General features: G+C 44.6%; 1 protein-coding gene across 1 annotated transcript; it reads right to left on the minus strand.

Annotated features, from left to right (window-relative positions):
- Positions 1-152: 152 nt before the first annotated feature.
- Positions 153-19,258, minus strand: LCT (lactase). Its single transcript, XM_065637889.1, has 17 exons — positions 18,595-19,258; positions 17,426-17,505; positions 16,070-16,153; positions 15,015-15,117; positions 14,552-14,630; positions 13,099-13,786; positions 12,066-12,711; positions 9,521-11,080; positions 8,923-9,191; positions 8,182-8,472; positions 6,877-7,075; positions 6,018-6,220; positions 5,517-5,626; positions 3,454-3,588; positions 2,306-2,529; positions 1,162-1,401; positions 153-402 (listed from the first exon to the last, which is right to left on the minus strand). The coding sequence occupies exons 1-17, from the start codon at positions 19,256-19,258 to the stop codon at positions 194-196; spliced, it is 5,784 nt and encodes a 1,927-aa protein (XP_065493961.1). The 3' UTR covers positions 153-193.
- Positions 19,259-19,809: the final 551 nt, after the last annotated feature.

Here is a 19,809-nt window from a genome sequence, read left to right on the forward strand (position 1 = left end):
TTCAGAAACTTTACGTGGATAGAAACAAACAATTTTACTCTTGTCTTAAATCAATAATGGCTGGGGACAAAAAGAGACCCTTAACAGAAAAAAAATTATTTTGTATTTTAAAGTTGGTAAGCAAGCAATGAAATGAAGGCAAGACACAAAGTGGCAATAGCACAAGGATTATGTTCTTTTCCAGGTAGAAACTTTACATTCGACTAAGTTCTGTGTGTGATCGTTTACAGGATCTTTTGGATAATTTTCCATACTTATATCCAAGAAGAGCCAAGCCCAGCACTCCAACTGCAGAAAGGGCAAAAAGCACATAGAGCGCTATTTCTGCACTTTGTGATGTTAAATCTAGTCCCAAAAAATGTGTACTGGCAGCCGGTCCTGGGGTCCTGTCTGTTGGTGTCACTGTCAACAATAAGAAAACAACAATAGATGTCAACAACAAAAGATGTCAACAATAAGAAAAATGTTAGTGCAGAGCCCAGGTGAACTTTTTCCTGCACACATGTGCAGTGCTGGGTCCTGCCTCCACACATCTGCCAGCCTTGCTGTTCCGTGCTCTGGCAGCAGCCGTAATTCTGTAGGATCAGTGATTGACACAATTCTAGCTCAGGGTGAAGGCACAACTGAGGCTCATAGTGAAACACCCAAGACTCCGGGAGAGGCGAGTGTTCTCCGCTACCTGTGGTCACCCCAAAAAGCTGATTAAAATGATTATTTAAAAACCCCACATTAACAATGGTTGCTGTTCACTGTACTTCTTTAGTTCAGAGAATGTAAATGATGAATCAATATTTCCAAAGGCTTACTCAAAACACTGATCTGTATAAACTATTCAGAATTATTTAAAATCATGTGGGAATGGAATGTGTGTAATTCTGTTAATCAGAGGAAAGTAGAATGGAATAACTTTTTTGCTGCATTTTGGGGACAGGTGCTATTACACAAATGTTAGGTTGTTCTGGTTTTGCATGCAAAACTGACATAATTCTACATGTAGGTCTTCAGTCATAACAAAAACTGATGATTAGTCAGTGCACTACTGGAACCCCCAAAAAGAATATTGCAGAAAATGGTGGTATCTTTAAAGAACACAGATTATGGAAATCTTTTGGGGTTAGAATCAGACATAGACAGAAGCACGATTTCTGCTGCATCGCTTACCTTCAGGCTGCTCTAGTTCCAGGCAGGGATGTGGGCCCATCGCAGGGTCTGGAAATCCATTGCAGTTTATGATCTGTGAGTAAAACCTGGCAGAGGCCTTAGGGCGCCGCGGCAGCTCGGGGTCTGTGAAATTCACGTGGTAGAACCCAAACCTTTCGTCAAAGCCCACTGCCCACTCAAGGTTGTCCATCAGCGTCCACACAGTGTAGCCTCTTAAATCGACGCCGTCGAGCACCACAGCTATCACCAGGAGCAGAGAGAATGGGTTAGTTGTGCAGCCGGGTAACAGGAGATGTCACCATGATGCCAGCAGTGGCACAAAGATGCTGGGGAACACTACACAGCACCGGGGTCCGAGCACAGGGAGGTTAGTGCTGCTTTGGCCTCACTGGTGTCACCACCTCCCCATTCCCGGTCCTCTCATGCATTGCTTTAGCTCAGCTGCTTTGAGGTAGTTCAGCTGCCACGTTACAGCTAATGAGCAACCAGTCAGCCTGCCAGCGCTGGAGAGGCCTTGTCTCTGCTCCAAAAAATCAAAGCTTTTGTCCAATAAACAAAGGTTTAGGAATAGAGAAGAAACACCATCAACATACATCCATTGCTTCAACAAAGGCTTGTGGGGCTCCACTGCTAAGAGGCAGTAAATGAGCACCGAACTGAAGCAAATTGAAAATGCTCTTCCCTGATGCTGCCTGACCACTGCTGTAATTGAAACCAGTTTGGGTTGGGGGTTTCTGGTTTTGGGTGCTTTGGTTTTTTGTTTTGTTTTGGTTTTTTAAAGATGCAGTCTTTAGATACAGCCGTAGTCAAACTAGAAGTCAAAACAGCTGTTCATAGCCGTTAACCCATCAAGTAGTGGAACCTTCTCCTACCAGACACAGCTATACAAGGACACTGCAGTTACCTCACTAAACCCAGGGTCTGTTCTTCCTTTAGATCACCTTTCCCTGCAAAGTCCTGCCTGTCCAAGGCCAGTTTCTGCTAAACCCGAAATTTCTCAGAAATGGACACAGAGTAAACCCACGTGCACATGTGACTTGCACACTTCCAGCTCTTCACAACTTGCTTTCTACGTTCAGTTTTGTGGTGAGACACTGCTGCTCTCTAGCGATGCAGATGATCAGATTTAAATAATCATTCCTACCTTTCAGTGCTTCATTAATGTAGCTCCGATGGTAATGTGTTCGCCAAGTGTCATTGAAGTCGAAGGCTCCCCTTTCCGAGATCCCGTTTTCGGTCACGTAGATCGGCGGGTTGTTGTACTCTTCCTTGATCCATCTCAGGATCTTTCGGAAACCAAAGGGTGTCACCTTTAGCCAGAGGGAACCAGACTTCAGCCAGCTGCGGTCAGCTACTGCAGCTACACCCCTGCAGAGGAGGAAGAGGAGGACACGTCCATCAAGGGCCCAGTCCCAAGTGCCCACAGCAGTGATGTTGGTGGAAGAGCAGTGGGCAGAGGTGGTGCTGGTGCTCACAGGCCTCTAGAAAACACTTCTCATACTTTACAATCATATTCTTACTTTACAATCATATTAAATCAACTATGGCTGAGCACGCAATGTTAGCTCCTAATCCTCGTTTTGACACGAATTCTACTGTTTGCCCTTTAATGCAGCGCCTGAGCACACAAAATTGCCATTTATACCTACGTCCAGGAATGCAAGACTGAGCCCTTTTAGCAAGACAGGCTAAAAACACAGTGGCCAGGATGCAGCAGCAAAGGGAAGTTATAGTAATTCCAGATACTCTCTGTGGAATTGTTTTGGAAAACAGCCAATGTTCACCCCTGTGTGCGGTCCCACCATTACCTTAATTCTCATCGGAAAAACTGGTAAGCTCCTGTTGTTTACCTTCTTGAAGCTGGGGAAGACATTGGTATCTAAATAAAAATCTTGACTTGTGTATGCTTAACCATGAAGTGATTTGGCTATTTAGGCTTTGAACATACATTTACCCACTGTGGTGAGGGAACTAACAACTGTTTAACAGCAAATGGAGCAGTATCCATAAACCAGGATAATCTAGCAGTTCAAACTGTAGATTAGGGGTAGGAAATACAAAAAATACTGTTTACAGCTGATCCCAAACCATTGGGAGACTCAGAAGTGCAGATTCTTTCCCTTAGGAGATCCTCTAATTTTCTTTGTTCTCTTTTAAACATTCGTGTTTATCATCAGGTGTGTAACAAAAGGGGTGTTGCTGGACTTCTGTGAAAATAACAGCACCAGAAGGTTGGCCCAGGTTCCAGGTGTGCATATTTTACTTGACCAATAATTTATCTTCCTCTCTTACCTGTCAGAGTCATACGACAGAACACCTGTAGGATACTTCAGGTTGTATGTTAAAACTGTAGTATAATGGTTTAGACCAAAGTAGTCATATGTGCCTTTAATTCTTTGCTTTTCACTTTCAGTAAATTCTGGAAGTCTGCAACAGAAAACAGAGAAAAGCATAAACCCCTCAAAATGTAAATTTTCTCAGGATTTTCCCTTCTTTTGCTTCTAAGTCCTCCCCAGTCCTGTTGTATAAACTAAACTAATCTCTTGCTAGAATGATGAGTGACCTGTCTCAGGCCACCATCCTGCAAGAACATGACCAGCAGTGGCACAGGGAAGCATGAAACGGTGCCAGTGACATCCAGGGCTCCTGTCCCCGCTCAGGGGAGCTGTCTCGAGCCCCCTCAAAACACCGTACCCCTGCTTGCAGAAACCGAAGGTGCAGCAGCCGTCTGTGCCCAGGTGTGCTCACAGCTGCAGGGGAGCAGGTGTCCGCTGCAAATAGAATCATAGAATGGTTTGGGTTGGAAGGGACCTCAAAGATCATGTAGTTCCACCCCCTGCCATGGACAGGGACACCTTCCACTAGCCCAGGTCACCCAAAGCCCCGTCCAACCCGGCCTTGGACACTTCCAGGGATGGGGCGTCCACAGCTGCTCTGGGCAGCCTGTGCCAGGGCCTCACCACCCTCATGGGGGAGAATTTCTTCCTTATATCTCACCTAAATCTCTGCTATTTTGGTTTAAAGCCATTATCCCTTGTCCTGTCACTACATGCCCTTGAAAACAAAAGGAAGAGGAGCTCTTCTCTTTTGTGACAGTAGCAGTTCTTGGTAGGTCATTGCAGAAGTACATACAGGGGTGTCTCATAAACTCTGGTTTCTACACAGGAAACAATAAAAACTTCTGAGCTTTCTCCCTGAGATGCACACTTTGAACACACTCCATGTGTAATGCTGGTATTCCCAGTACCAGCACCACAGGCACAAGGGGAGGTACCATGATCCTTCTGCAGGAACATGGAAAAACCCAGGAGAAACTGAGAACTAGGCACTCTCTGTGGACTCCACTATTTAATCCTGAAGTGCTTGGTCCCCTTCGAAAGGGAGGTCTCCCCAGAGAAGAACATCCCCCTTTGGGATCTGCAGCCCTGCAGAGAGTAAGAAACAGACTCGGGGACATCAAGGGCTCCGTGGAGCAAGGAGTGAGGTTTTGGGTCTCTTTTAGCCAGAAGTGGGAGAAAATTGTTCTGGGAATTAGGCCCACAGGCAACCCCTGCTGAAAATGCTGGCAATTTGGTTGTGCTTGAGAGTTTGCAGGCTTAGAATGAGGACAGGAGATGCTTGGACATGTTAGCTCATAAAGCAACATACAGTGAATTTGCAACTGCCAGAGAAAAAACAGTGTCAAAAAGAAGTTCTCAAGAATGCAAGTGCTTTAGGCACACATAAAAGCATAACAAATTTTGAAGAGACCTGTCTTTGCTGCAGAGCACACACTGACTCTTCCCAACAAGTGGTCATTCACATTTTCAGAGAGGAACGATCAGGAATAGCCCCAGATTTACTATGACCCATTAAATGGCTATTAAAGTGAAGAGAGGAAAAAAGTTCTTTCCTTATATGTAACTAAAAAGGGTGAGAAAAGGGAGAACACTCATGATGGAGCACTGCTAGCACAATAGGGTTAAGAACAATTAATAGGAATGGAAAACAAGAAACATAATTCAGAGGGACCAATGAGTTCTCAGTGCCCAAGTTCAGGACATAGTTTTAAGAACAGTTAAAACACATTTAATATACCACAGTCAGGTAAAGCACTGTGTCTAATGCAGATCATTTACTACGTCATTCTAAGCCGCCAACTTACTACCCCAAAGATATGTTATATTAGTAAGTTTAGTTTGCAAGGAAGGTAGAGACAGGGAACAGGCAAAATGTACACTAGGCTTTTTGTGTGAGGATACTATAAGATTTTTACAGTAAACATTGCAACAGAATCATTGAAATTTAGCACTTGGAGAAAAGCAGGACTCAACACAGCAAGTACAACAAAAGCAGAAATGTGCCTGGGCTCTTACCGGGATTGGCTCAGACCCTGAGCCAGACTGCGGTCCCGGATCCTCTCTTTCATCACTTCGTTATAATCACCGTTTTTGAAAATGGGATGAGCAAACCAACCTAGCAAAAACTAAGCCAGGAAATAAGAGAGAAAGCTAAATTATGTATCAAAACAAGGGATTTAACCATTTCTCTTTCATGTGCTGCTTTATAGCTAGTACCTGAATTTGTAATGAATGGGCACAAGGAGACGTGCAGGGATGCTCATTTAATGGCAGCAAATTTAATAAGATTTTGGCACTGCTATCGTACTTTGTGTCATTTCTGTTGCATACTTGATCAGACACCAGATGGGGGTGACACATTTCCTTGCAGTGGTGCCTCTAGCTCACCCTTTTCTTTCATGCTGGTGTGGCGAGATGTTGACCTGGGTTTTGGGCATCTCCAGCACCCAGGACGGGGATGTCACCACAAACAAACCCAGGAGCAGCAGGGAGAGCTGTGACCAGGTGTCTCTGTACCTGCAAATATCGTCTGGCAGCATCGACGTCCTCCTGGTTGTGTGGGTTCCTTGGTTCTGCCCAGTCAGAGTTGATGGTGATGGAGATCAATCCTCCTTGTTTTGCACGGTAGGTCTCATTGTAGAGGTGCCAGGCTTCCGCGTGGGCCTTTATTAAGTTGTGTCCCACCACATAAGGGGCTCGGCCTGGCCGAACAGAGACACCTGCAGAGACAGGGACAGCACAGGCAGTAGAGCAGCAGTTTCCAGTTTCTCAGTGGCTTCTTCCCAGGTTAACACAACACCCAGGACATGCAGAACTGCCTGCTGGTAAATGAATAAACCGGCAGCACCTGGTGCCTTCGGGCCCAGCCTGGGCTGCAATCGCTGCTTCAGCAGAGACAGCTGAAGGTGCAGCTGCAGTGGGCAGGACCCCGCATCGCCCCCTCGTCCCGCTGTGGTGGGACAGGGGCCGGCTCAGCTCGCTCTGTCTGTGCAGGGCTGCCAGCCCCGGCAACAGGCTGCTGCTGCGGGCATGGAGAGCAGAAAGCTGTGTGTTCAGGCCAGCTCCCTTCCCTCCCCTTCCATTCCTGTGCCTCTACCCTACAGCAGAGCTCAGCCCTCTAGTCCCTGCAGCTGGTCTGGACATGGGGTCTGCTCCAGGCAGTAAGTGCAACCCCGAGGTTGCAGAGGAGGGATGTCTGGAAGGGGACAGGTAAAATGAAAGAAGGAGCAGTTCATCACCCCACAGCAGGCAAAACCCCATTTATCCCCACCACACCGTCTTCCTTGCTCTACTTTAGCACCTACTCTGCTGCAGCACAAACCAGAGTTGTGACCACCGTGCATGAAGGCGCTGAGGTTATTCCCAGGAGTCTTACCTGGAGCGGCTGTGCCAACGCCATAGCCACAATATGCAGTGTTGTAGGGTTCGTTGAGGGTTATCCAAAATTTCACTTTATCTCCCAGTCTCTGGAAGAGGAGCTCAGCATATTCCTTAAACCTCTGAACTATAGTATCATTCTCCCATCCACCAACGTTCTGCAGCTCCTGTGGGAGGTCCCAGTGATAGAGAGTTACCTGTGGGGAAAGACAGCAAGAAAAGAGACTCAGTCAGTCACTCTTTCACTTTCAGAAATAAGGACAGTAACTCAGCCTCATTTATGAACACAAAGAAAGTGTGCTTTGATCTGCAGCTACTTGCTCCTAACTGTGTGTGTTTGTAGTGATCACTTGTGCACGCAAATAAAATACCTTTTTGCCAGTGTTTCTGTCTTTAGAACATGAGGAAATCAGCCTGCCTCTAAGGTCTGCCTGATGGTGAAGATTAAGCTTTTACCAAACACCACCACAACCTTGTGATAGCAAGAACTCATCAGGGAAGAACTGCTGCACCTGCACTGACTCTCAGATGAAATAGAGTCCAACAGAACATCTGTCTGGGCTGGTACATCCATGGACCGGGCTACAGTACAGCTGGGAAGGCACTGGTTTGCTTAAGCACGGTGTGACGCTTGTGTAGATACTCCCAGCTTGCCCCCTGGCCGGTGAGCACACACACGTATGCAGCGCTTGGTGCAGCCCTGTGCACTCCTCACAGGTACCAGCATGGTTTGGGGAGGACAGGGACAGCCAGCAGTGGGGAAGCAACGGGTGGAAGCAGAAAAAAGCGCCATGTGTCCAAGTCTATGGGGACAGGTCAGATTCACCCAACAGTGCTCATAAAGCTGATTGATGCAGTGGTGAGGTCACTGTCCATTTTACGTGACAAACTGTGCTGATCAGTGGAGCTTCTTGACTCCTGGGAAAAGAATAATATTACCTCCATCTCCAAGAAAGGCAAGAAGGAGGATTCTGGGTACTACAAGTGGGTTGGCCTCATCTCAGTCTCCGCAAGGATCACTGAGTAGGTCCTTGTGGAATCCACTTTCAAGCATGCGAGGAATGAGAAAGTAGTTGGAAACAGCCAACAAGGTTACTGTGATCTTCCTGGGTAGTAATTTCTAACGTATCATTATATATCCTGTTCTTTTGTTTATGCAAAAAAACATGTTTCCTTGCAGAACACAATGAAAAACATTTTCTCTGTGAAGGAGGGTGTGGATGGAAACATACACATGTGCTCTGAACATCAGATTTGGGTTCTGCTACTTTTTAGTTACCTGAAAGTTACTGGTTTTAGTTACCTGAGGCATAATGTTAGCTGCCAGAAGAGCATCAATAAGCCTTTCGTAGTAGTTCAGTCCCATTTCATTGATGTATCTGGTGGTCCCGTCTGGGAGAATGCGGGACCAGGAGATTGAAAAGCGATAGTGAGACACCTTGAGGCTTTTCAGCATTTCCACATCCTCCTCGATCTTGTGGTAGCTGTCACAAGCTACGTCTCCAGTGTCATCATTGCTGATTCTCAAGGGAGTGTGAGCAAATTGGTCCCAAATGCTGAGTCCTTTTCCATCTGCTCTCCATCCTCCCTCAATCTGTAATTGAAGATGAGGTAGAGGGGAAATCATTGGTAAACAATTTTAGGTCTTGGCTTAGCAAAGAATTCAGCCTGTTAGTCTCCGTGGCACCACACAATATTTTGACTTACCAGCTTAAGACCAGAAATAGCAATGGTTTTGCTGTACCAAACTACTAAGACTTCTTAGACCTCAAGACATATTAGCAAAGTACAATGTCACAGAACAGGCATTGTTTCAGTTCACGGGCTGCTCCATGTTGGCTGGCTCTTGTGAAGCCCATGCTGCTGTCTCAATTTCTGTGGTGTAACCATGCCCTTAAACATCTCCATGTTCCTCCCTTTTACTGTGGTTGTTACACCATCTCTCAATTACAGTAAAACCTGACGTTACAAAAGCTGTAGATGTCTCATTCAAAATGAATTAAGCGTCCGCAGTTACTTAAAGAGTTGGTTTCAGTTTCCTAACCTGATATGCTGCAGTTGCTACACTCCAACAAAAGTTTTTTGGAAACTCTCCATATAAAAATTCATCTTCTTTTGGCAATGGGATACCGTTATTGCGGATGATTTCTGCATAGTACACAGCAGAGCGTTTCGGAGTTCTTGGCCTGTTGGGATTGTCAAAATCAACCTGGTGCAATCCAAATCTTGGCTCATAACCATTCAGCCATTCAAAGCTATCCATAAAAGACCAAGCATTGTATCCTCGCAGATTAACACCATCCAACTTGTAAGCTGAAAAACCAGAACCAAACGGAAGAGCATCAATTGTATAATCACACATTAAAGGAACCACAACGAATTCACATGTAAGTACGTAAACACTTCTAGCTTCATAAAGCTGGCACTGGTCAGCTGAGATCATTAAGAGGCTCTTCATAGTTGGAGGATACAAAGTACAAATGGCCATGCAAAGGAGATCATAAAAAGATACACTATGCTTATATTGTGTTCAGAATATTTAAAGACCAATATCAATTACTTTTAAAAACTAGTCTGCAGAGTAACCAGAAATCAAGAGAGGAGACACACAACACCAACAGAACAAAAGCAAACACCGGTACCTTTTAGAGCTTCATCAATGTATGTTTTGTAGTAAAATATCCTGGCATTGTCATCAACATCTGATGTGGTCTTTATCCCCACCCCGTTCTCCATGATGTATATCGGGGGATTTCCATATTCTTCTTTGATCCAGTTCAGTAGCCTCCTCAGCCCCCAGGCCACAGCGCGATGGTCAGCAATAGCTGAGGAAGGCCAGGAGCTGTCAACCTTTGTTGAAACTTCCTGGTCGTGCTCGTAGGAGAAGGGCCTCAAACGGGTCGTTGCATGGGTCACAATTTTGGAGGTGTAGGTGTTGAAGCAGAAAACATCTGCTGTGCCCCTGATGTATTCACGCTCCTCTGCCGTGAAAACTGGAAGGCGTGATGATGGCAGGTTCTGTAGCTCACTCCTGTTCCCAACTTTCCACTTCATGACCTCAGGGTAGTCCCCATTTTTAAAAATCGGGTGTGTAAACCACCCCACCAAAAACTGCACGTGCCTGTCTGCAGCTTCGATGTCCCTGGGGTCACTTGGTGAGTTCGGCTCAACCCAGTCAAAGTTGGGACACAGAGTGACAACCCCTCCCTGACTCGCTCTGTATTTGTCATCATACGTGTGGTAGACCCTGGCGTGAGCTTTCAGTAAGATGTGGGCAACCTTGTAGGGAGCACTGCCAGGGTCGTTGACGTTGGGTGGGAACGTCCCGGTGCCGTAGCCAACCCAAGCGATGACTTGGGGTTCATTGATCGTGATCCAGAACTTCACCCTGTCCCCAAAGGTCTGAAAACAGAAATCTGCAAAACTATCAAACAGGTCGATGAGTGCGCTGCTCTCCCAGCCACCGATGTCCTGGAGAGCTTGTGGCAGGTCCCAGTGGTACAGAGTGACGATCGGAGTGATGTTGTTTGCAACCAGACCATCAATGAGACGGTTATAGTAGTCAACTCCATGGCTGTTTATTGAATCGTTCCTTCCGCTGGGGAAAATTCGAGACCAGGACAGAGAGAAACAATAGTTCTTTACCCCTAAGGCTCTCAGCAGGTAAATATCTTCCTCCACTTTGTTGTAGCTGTCACAAGCTATATCTCCAGTGTCATCATTCTTTATATTCCCTGGGACATGGGTGAAGTTATCCCAAATGCTGGGTCCTTTGCCATCAGCATCCCAGCCTCCCTCTACCTGGTAGGCAGAAGAAGACACACCCCACGTAAAGTCCTCTGGGAACGTCCCGTAAAAGTACGTGTCCCTTTCAAAGTCCGTTTGAGATGAAAACTTCTGCCAGACAACTTTTGCCTTGGAGGGAACTTCTGATGCTGGTAAATTGGGCAACTTTGATGACATGGGGAGGTCAAATACTGCCGGTTTAGAAAATCTCTCCAAGACTTTGGGTGGGAAACCATTATTTTCAATGACACTGGAATAGAAATAAGCAGATGCCTTGGGAGTTCTTGGTCTGTTGCTATCTTCAAAATTCACATGATGTAGCCCAAATTTTAGGCGGTACCCCAGCGGGCCTTCAAAGCCATCAACCAGGGATCGAGCAATGTATGACCGAACATCAACTGTGTCTAGTTTTACCGCTGTCGCAGAAACAGTAAAAGACACAGTTATTCGTTTGAATGTTTTCTGAATGCAGCACAGTACAACATAAGCACCACAACTGAGGTAACAGTGTGACAAGCCAAACATCTACAAATGGTCTTTTAGGCAAACCACCTCCCCCCAGACAATTAGAGTATCTGGCAAGAAAAGCAGTCAGCACTGGTCAAATGCTTAGTGGCTAAAATGCATAAGAAAACAAATATTAGTCAAGAGATATTTGAGTACAGGGCATTTGTGCCACTGGTGTCCCTTTCCCTGTGTTCTTATTTTCAAGCAGGATTCCTCAATTTAGGTACATGGCGCGCTTTTAGATTTGACACTATAGTTGAACTGAAACATTACATGGATTTAGTACTTGCCTATCTTCCTTGAACGTAAGAGAGTTTCTGTTAGCAGAACAGTCACATATCTATTTCAATTCTCAAATCTCTACACCTGTCTGGAACTTCAGGCACTAGTATTATTTTTAAGACAATCGATAAGCAGTTTGCAAAGATACAGGCACACCTTGAACCTTGCAGAAAATGACTGAAATATAAATATCTCCCTAAAAATTCTAACCTGAAACGTTACAGGATGCTGTTTGTTAGCTTTACTGATTAAGCAAATCTGTCATTCAGCCCTGATCTGTGAGATCTCTATAGGTAAGAGTCTGCCTCCAGCAAATCATGTTCAGGGGGGCTGATGTATATAAACACTATTCTCACAGAGGGACTGACATTAGGGTCCAGGCTACATTCATCCGTATATACAGAAAACCTATTCCCACATCTAAACAGAACAGAGGGTTCCATATCTGGACACCAGATAGGCCAAAGTACATGAGGTCACCCTGCATACACAACAGGCAGCTGACCTCATATCACTGCGCAAGTGGTGATGTTTTAAAGTTAATCACCACAGAAGTGACAGAATAACTTGTTGCCATTATTAAAAAAAAAAAAAGAAAAGAAATCTCCCTACCTTTTAGAGCCTCATTGATGTACCGGCGGAAGTAATCCACTCGCAGAGTGTCATTAATAAGATCCCCCGCATCCTCTGTTGGCATACCATTTCCTGCGATGTAAATTGGGATCTTTGCCCCTGTATATTCCTGGGACACAAACTTCAGCAGCCGCCTTAATCCCCAAGGGACAACACGGATCCAAGAAGAGGCAGCCTGTGGCCAAGAAGGATCTACATGCACGGAGAAGTTCCCAATGCTCTCGTAGCCTGGTGTGCAGGTCCCATTCATCACAGCACTGACCAGGCGGGAAGTGTAATGGGAAAGGCCAAAAAAATCTGCAGTCCCTTTTACCCAAGACTTCTCCTCTTCTGTAAATAGAGGAAGCTGTGCAACTGTTGTGGAGCACTGCTGGTTTACCTCCTGGATCTGAGACTTCAGGACATCTGGGTAATCACCATTAACAAATATTGGGTGAGCAAACCAGCCAAGCATGAACTGCAGATACCTCTCAGATGCCCTCAGGTCCTCAGAGCTGGTTGGAGTCTTGGGTTCAGCCCAGTCCGAGTTCAGCACCAGCCCCACCTTTCCCAGTTGGTGAGAGCGGTATCTGTCATTATACAGGTGCCAGACCTTGGCGTGAGCCTTGAGAATCGTGTGAGCCACCTGAGGGCAGAGAGCAGAGGAATGCGTGTCACACTGCTTTGCACAAGAACCCTCAAGCACTGAGATTATTGCCATGTGAGAATGTCATCTCCATCTAAAAGAAGAAACCTTGACAAAACAAATACTCATAGCCAGAGTGCAGCAGGTTTTGGATTAAGCAGAAGAATCTGGCTTTTCACCACCACTGGCTTTCAGAATAGAAAAATAAAACAAAGACACCTAGCATTCATTAACTACCCCAGTTTTTTGCAAGTATCACAAATTCAACAAGCAAATAGTTGTCTCAGAGGCCACACTAGGCTTGAACATAGATGAAGTACAGAACCATCAGAGGAAAACAACACAACCATGGCAGCTGCAGGATCCCAATTGTTCCTGCATCCCTACCTTGTAAGATGCTACTCCCGGGTCAGCGATTCCTGGAGGATGCTCTCCGGTGCCGTAGCCACCGTAGCTAATAGTCCAAGGCTCATGGAAAGTAATCCAGAACTTGACTCTATCCCCGAAAGTGGCAAAGCAGAAGTCTGCGTAGTTTACAAAAGCATCTATGATACTGTCATTCTGCCAGCCACCAAGAACCTGAAGAGCTTGAGGGAGGTCCCAGTGGAACAGAGTCACCATGGGCTCAATGTCAGAGTCCAGCAATCGGTTAATTAATTGGTTGTAATAATCAACACCCTTGGAGTTAATGGCGTCGTTAGTGCCAGCAGGGAAAATTCTAGGCCAGGATACAGAAAACTTGTACAGTTGGGGATGAAGACCCCTAAGTAGGTAAATGTCATAGCTGGTTTTATAGTAGCTGTCACACGCCACGTCTGCTGTTTGGTTCATGTAGACTTGACCTGCATGCCCAAACTGGTCCCAGATGCTCTCTCCTTTCCCATCCTCTGCCCAAGCTCCTTCAACGTTAAAGGCACCTGTGGATGTGCCCCAGAGGAAACCACTTGGGAAAACATCTTGCAGAAAAGAATCCCTCTCCAATTCAGACTGGTTGGCAAACATTTCCCAAACCATTTGATAGGAGGAGCGAGGAGCAAAAACAGCAACTGGGTTCTCCTGCAGAGTGTTTGTTTTGCTGCAAATAGAATAAAAAGAAGTTACAAACTCCAAGGTGGATGGATGCCAGTGCCACAAAACTTGTGAACACGGAGGACAGATGAAACATTTGCTGCCCATTCAGCTGACATCAGGCACATAGGGTCCCATTCGTTTGTCATCTGATCAGTCCAACCTACTGCCACCCAGCTCGCAGGTGAAGGCGGAGTGCAGTGAGCTAACTGCAGAGCAGCTCAAGAACTGCATGTCTAATGCATTTCTTGATTTGCAGGCGGATTCTCGTAATTCATTACAGCTGAGTCAGAGGTGCAAACAAAACCCGTGCAGTGTGTAGCGTTTTCACAAGCTACAGCTGCTCTCATGAGTTTTCATGGGAGAAGCTAAAACTAACCAGTCCTGCTCCTGTAATCCTTAGCATCGCCCTGCACAATGACATCTACATTTCTGCAGGCACAATTACCTTCTCTCCTAGGAAAGTCTCTATTTTATTTTATTTATTTATTTTTAACTGTTTTGCTCTTGGAAAGAACAGAAGCCTTGGAAAATGTACTTGTTACTACTGGCTTGAAGGTGCAACCTGGGCAGCCAAGGATGAGAGAGTGGGAGAAGATTCCATCACCTGTGATAGCAAGAGATGGGGCTCAGCACAAAGGCATTATTCTCCAGTCCTTTCAGGAACTAACAGCAGATTTTACCACTAAAACTGCCTTCTGTCTGCCTCCACATAGGTTTCTAAAGGACACCATTTTATTATAGTACCTGATCTAAGGGAGAAAAACTGTACCTTAAAACATGAGATGATGAGAAGTCCAAGAACTCATTAACATCATATCCAATTGTACGTGTCTTTTCTTTATTAATAGCTGAAAACAAACAAATAATCAGAGATGGACTTAGTCATAACTTAAATGCCACGGGCTGCATGACACTACTGTACATACAATTATACAATTACACCTTTTGAAGCAAAGTGTTTTTCATAACTAATAGCTATTTTTCTCACATCCAGTATGCTGGGGTTTTATTAGATATTTACAACTTCATGTTAAAAAATGATCAGAAGTTTTGGGGAAAATTTCCTGCTTCCACTCCCTCAACACTCATTTTCCAAGAAGGCTATGAAAGAAACCATAAAATTATTTCATGTAATAGCAGCGATCTAGACTGGACAATTTTGAATTTCTTTATAATTTGCCATTCAGAACTTAGCAAAAAAACTCTCCTCCTTCCTGAAATATGTCACTCACCTATGATGATGGCAGCTACTGGTATGAAGTTATTCTCTTCCACAGAACCACAACCAAGGAACTTCAGACTGAAAAGCAAGATCTCTACGTCCTTCCAGACATTCTGCAAAACCAGAAGACAGAGACTTGTATAAGAAGAAGCATCAGCCAGCTACTAAAACCATGCTCTTGGCATTTGGTGCTTTTAACACAGAATGGGAAATACTCAGAAGACTGAGAATTGGTGATAAAGTTCTTCAAAGTTAAATTAATAAACCAATAGAGTAAGCATTTAATACCACCCACTATTTTTGTCTGATCCAAAAATCCCAAAGTAAATTAAAGCATACACCCCAGAAACCTTCAGCGTTCCACCCGTCATTTGAAAGGCACAGGGGACTAAGTCTTTTTTGAAAGGTTACTTGGTAAGAATCCATTGCCATAAATGGCCCACTCCAGATTTTTTGAGCAACTGCCAGCACACTGGCACCCTGAGGAGAATCAGTCACCAGGGGAGCTCCTTATTGTGCTGCTCGGTTGCTGGATGACTCTTCTCTTACAGATTTTAAGAATGCAATTCAGTACCAGAGGTTTAACACCAGGTACCAGCCTATAACATCACTGACATAGTTGCTGCTGTGTGATCCTATCCTAAACTCACTGACATTTCTAGCACTGCCTCTGCTGGTGAGGAGCTGTGAAGTTGGGTAGTACAGCTGCAGAACCCACACTAGAATAATGTCTTGTAGTGTACAGGCAACAGCTAATCAAACACTTAAGGTGTGAGAGAGAAGGTTTTTCGATCCCAGACAAAAGAACTGTACCATTCCAGGCACTAATACATCAATAATGAGCACTGACCAAGATGATCCTTTCCAGCACTTTCGAACACCTGCTTTTAAGTCAGAATAACAACAGAGAAGTGAGTGGTATGCAGCTGTTCCCTAGTGTCACTGTTGTCTGAGCTGTCACAGCAAACCAGAACTGTTTAGACATGCATCAAGAAGCATGAAATTCCCCTTCTATTTATGGTCTGTTGTCTGCTGCTATAATTTGAACACTATGAGTAATGTTACCTGGAATTCACTCAATTTCTTGTAGAAATCTGTTTCATATCCACAACAGTACTGAAGGCTGAGAGACAGAAAATCTACTGAATCCTGGAAACAAGAAAAGGAAAAGAATAATCCTAGAGTAAAATGTATTTTTTGCAAGTATTGCATTAAAATATATATAAAATGGTGAAATGTTTGATAAAGATACATTGCTGGAGTAAGTCATACAGCTATATGGGACCCCTTGACAATATAATGAACGCAAACTGGATAATTTATGGGAAGATGCATTTTGTGTCTCTCCTCCTCAACAAAGTAAAATCTAAACAGCTAAATTAAATTCTGGGAGTATTTTATAAATATGAATTAATATCTACAATTTACAGTTGATTTTTTATTAGTAAGATTGAAGAAATCCATGGTTAATCAGATAGAGAAACGTTTGCAACTATGTTGTTCAGGTAGGTCTTATCAACAATCCTTTGGGGAAAGTCCACTTCAGAAATCTTTAAGCATTCCAAACCGTAAGCGTTATCCCACTAGAAGTCAAAAGTTCGAAGGAATAGATAGTATTCTTTTATTAAACCAGCTGGTGAAGCTGGAAAAAAAAAGTGATAAGCTTTCAGTTTATTTTTCTGTCCAAAGTTTTCTTCTGGCTTATTCAGGTCATCTAATACAAGATCTTTCCTCTCCCTACACACCACAACTTGCTTATATCCTGAAAATGTCATGCCTACAACATTCCTTACTCCATTACTAAATTTTGAAGATTTGTGAATACAAGCCAAAACCCTTAATTGTTATTTGTTTCCCACATCATACATCAACATCCCCCAGGTGAAGACAGCTACTGACAAAGGGTTTGGTTTTTCCAGAAAGGAGGTCAATATCTTTGTAGAGATTATGTTCTCCTCATGTTGTGCCACCCATGCAGACAGATCACTTTCAGCACAGTTCCATCTGTGTTTTAACATAATAAGCAAATTTTTTTTGTAGTGGTTATTTAAAATAAAGTATCTTTTTAAATTTGGTGGTACATTAAGTAGACTTGCAAAGAAAATAACAACAGATACATTTTTGAAGATGTCTTCTCATATAAGCATATGTATTGCTAAAATTGCCATTATGAGAGCCAATATTTCTCTGTATAGCTTAATCACTGCTTGCTAGACAAAGGATGCTGAAGTCATTTTTAAAATCAGTGACCTTCACATGACCAAACTAATCACATAAGTAAAATTTACCAAATTGGTCAATCACTAAATTTGCTAAAATTCGATATAACTTGCAATAGGTCATTTGATCCTGTACAAAAAAATCAAGTTAAATAAAATCAAATGTATATAATTTTGGAAATAATTTCTATTAAGGTGTTACCTGAAGAGAAACTGAAAGAAATTCTGATGAAGCACTATCCAAGATGTGACCCAGTCCTAAAGCAATGGACACCTTTCCACCTTGAAACAAGAAGAGGCACTCTATCGGTAAGGACAAATCACAGAATCATAGAACAGTTTGGGTTGAAGGGCCCTCCCCAGCTCCCCCAGTGCCCCCCCTGCCATGAGCAGGGACATCTGCACCAGCTCAGGTTGCTCAGAGCCCCGTCCAGCCTGGCCTGGGATGTCTCCAGGGATGGTTCAGCCACCACCTCTCTGGCCAACCTGGGCCAGGCTCTCACCACCCTCACTGTAAAAAATTTCTTCCCTGTGTCTAGCCTGAATCTCTCATCTTTTAGTTTAAAACCATCGCCCCTTGCCCTATTGTAACAGGTCCTGCTAAAAAGTCCGTCCCTGTCATTCTTTTAAGTACGGAAAGGCCACAATAAGGTCTCCCCAGAGCCTCCTCTTCTCCAGCTGAACACCCCAACTCTCCCAGCCTGTCCTCCCAGCAGAGCTGTTCCAGCCTCGGGTTATTTCTGGGGCTCCTCCGGCCCCTCTCCAACAGGTCCATGTCTTTCCTGTGCCACAACCTCTCTGGGCAGCCTGTTCCAGGGCTCTGGCACCCACAAAGTAAAGAAGTTTCTCCTCATATTCACATGAAACTTCCTGTGTTTCTGTTTGTGCCCATTGCCCCTTATCCTGTTGTTTGGCATCAGTGGAAAGAGTTTGGCCAGTATGAGGCCACAGTTCATGAGGGGCATCTGCTGGTCTTTAAATCAAGAGCACAGAGACAAGAGGCCTTAAGGAAAAAGCAGACAGAAGTAGTATAATGATTGAAGTACTAGTTTCTGCTGCTCAAATTAACCAGAAGCTATTTAATACTTCCCTGATGCTTAAAAGATTAAATATAAATATGCACACATACACATATATATTATCTCCAAATATTTTGGCTGTCATTTCAAGTAAAATGCTATCATCAATAAACCATAAAACTATCAAAATAAGGGATTTGAAGGAACCTGTTACTCAAGGATTTCTATGTAATTCTGAGAGCACTGGTAGCATATTCAGAGGGGGATTTCATGTAGCAGTTGCCATTTGATTCCATCACAAAATAATTGTGAAAAAGTCATACAAAAAAATCCCTCTCCTCATTTTCCTTACCTGCCGGCGAGTATTTCTCGTGGTAGCTGGTGTAAGTTCTCCCATGAGCGGCAGCGAGCGCCCGGGCTCGGCCCCGGGGGTCCTCATCGGGCAGGCTTTGCAGGACCTCCAGCAGGTCGCTGAAGGTGAGCCACACGTCAACCAGGTCCCCAAAAACATGGAAGCTGAACTCCGCGTATTCCACAAAGAGGTCAGCAAAAGCGTTGACTTTCCCACCCGCGGCCCGCGCGGCCACAGCACTGGGGACACGCTGGTGATGCAGAACCACCACCGGCCGGAGGTCTGCGGCAACCAGGGTCTGGAGCAGCTCCCGGTAGCACCGCACTTGAGCTTCATCCGGATTCTTGGCATCCCCCGTCGGCAGAACGCGTGCCCACGGCAGGAAGAGTTTGTAATGCGTCACCCCGAGCTCACGAAGGTGGGAGAAGTACTGGGGCAGGGCAGGAGCCACAAGATCTTGTTGGCACAGGTAACCATCGGCTTCAGCCACGGCAGGGCCCACATCTTCCTTAGGCAGGACTTGGTTCTGCAGATACAATTTATTGACTAACTCGCTGGGTATTGGCCCAGCGATGGCGATAAAATTCTGAGCAAATTCCTCACCCGTCCCAAGGCTGGGAGAGACTAACAGAAAGAGGACAATTGTCTCACAAATCAACTCCATTTCTGGACCTGCTTCAGAAAGTTATTCCACACTACTTATATTACACTAGAAGTAATATTTAACTGAACTTATCTATTATACAGATAAATGTTCCTAGAACTAGCTGACACTAGAATGATAACAAATCAGGACTTTCAATCAATAGATGAACGAACAAATAGACGAAAACAAAAAAACACTGTCAAACAATTAGAAGAAGTTTCCACGTGACCTTTCTCTGAGATGTTCAGCTTCCCCTTTATGCTTGAACATGAATTGACATTTGCTGATACTGCCTCCATTTTAGAGGAAGATAAAATAAGTAGACAATGCTTTTTATCTCCTCTTGGTGGTTTTTTTTTTGGCTTAAAAGGAATCCCAGCACAGCTCTGGCTGTAGAAACAAAAGCAGAGTTACAGGGGCTGGGTGCTGCCACGGCTCAGGGCAGGCAGGCCAGCGAGATGCATGTTTGTGCTATAATTCTTTAGTGCATAAAGAAAATGAGATGTGGCATCTTATCCACTTGGTAAAGTCCTCATGCCTGATAATATCAAGGAATTTGAACACCATTT

Source organism: Caloenas nicobarica, chromosome 6 (genome assembly GCF_036013445.1).
Source record: "Caloenas nicobarica isolate bCalNic1 chromosome 6, bCalNic1.hap1, whole genome shotgun sequence".
NCBI lineage: Eukaryota > Metazoa > Chordata > Aves > Columbiformes > Columbidae > Caloenas > Caloenas nicobarica.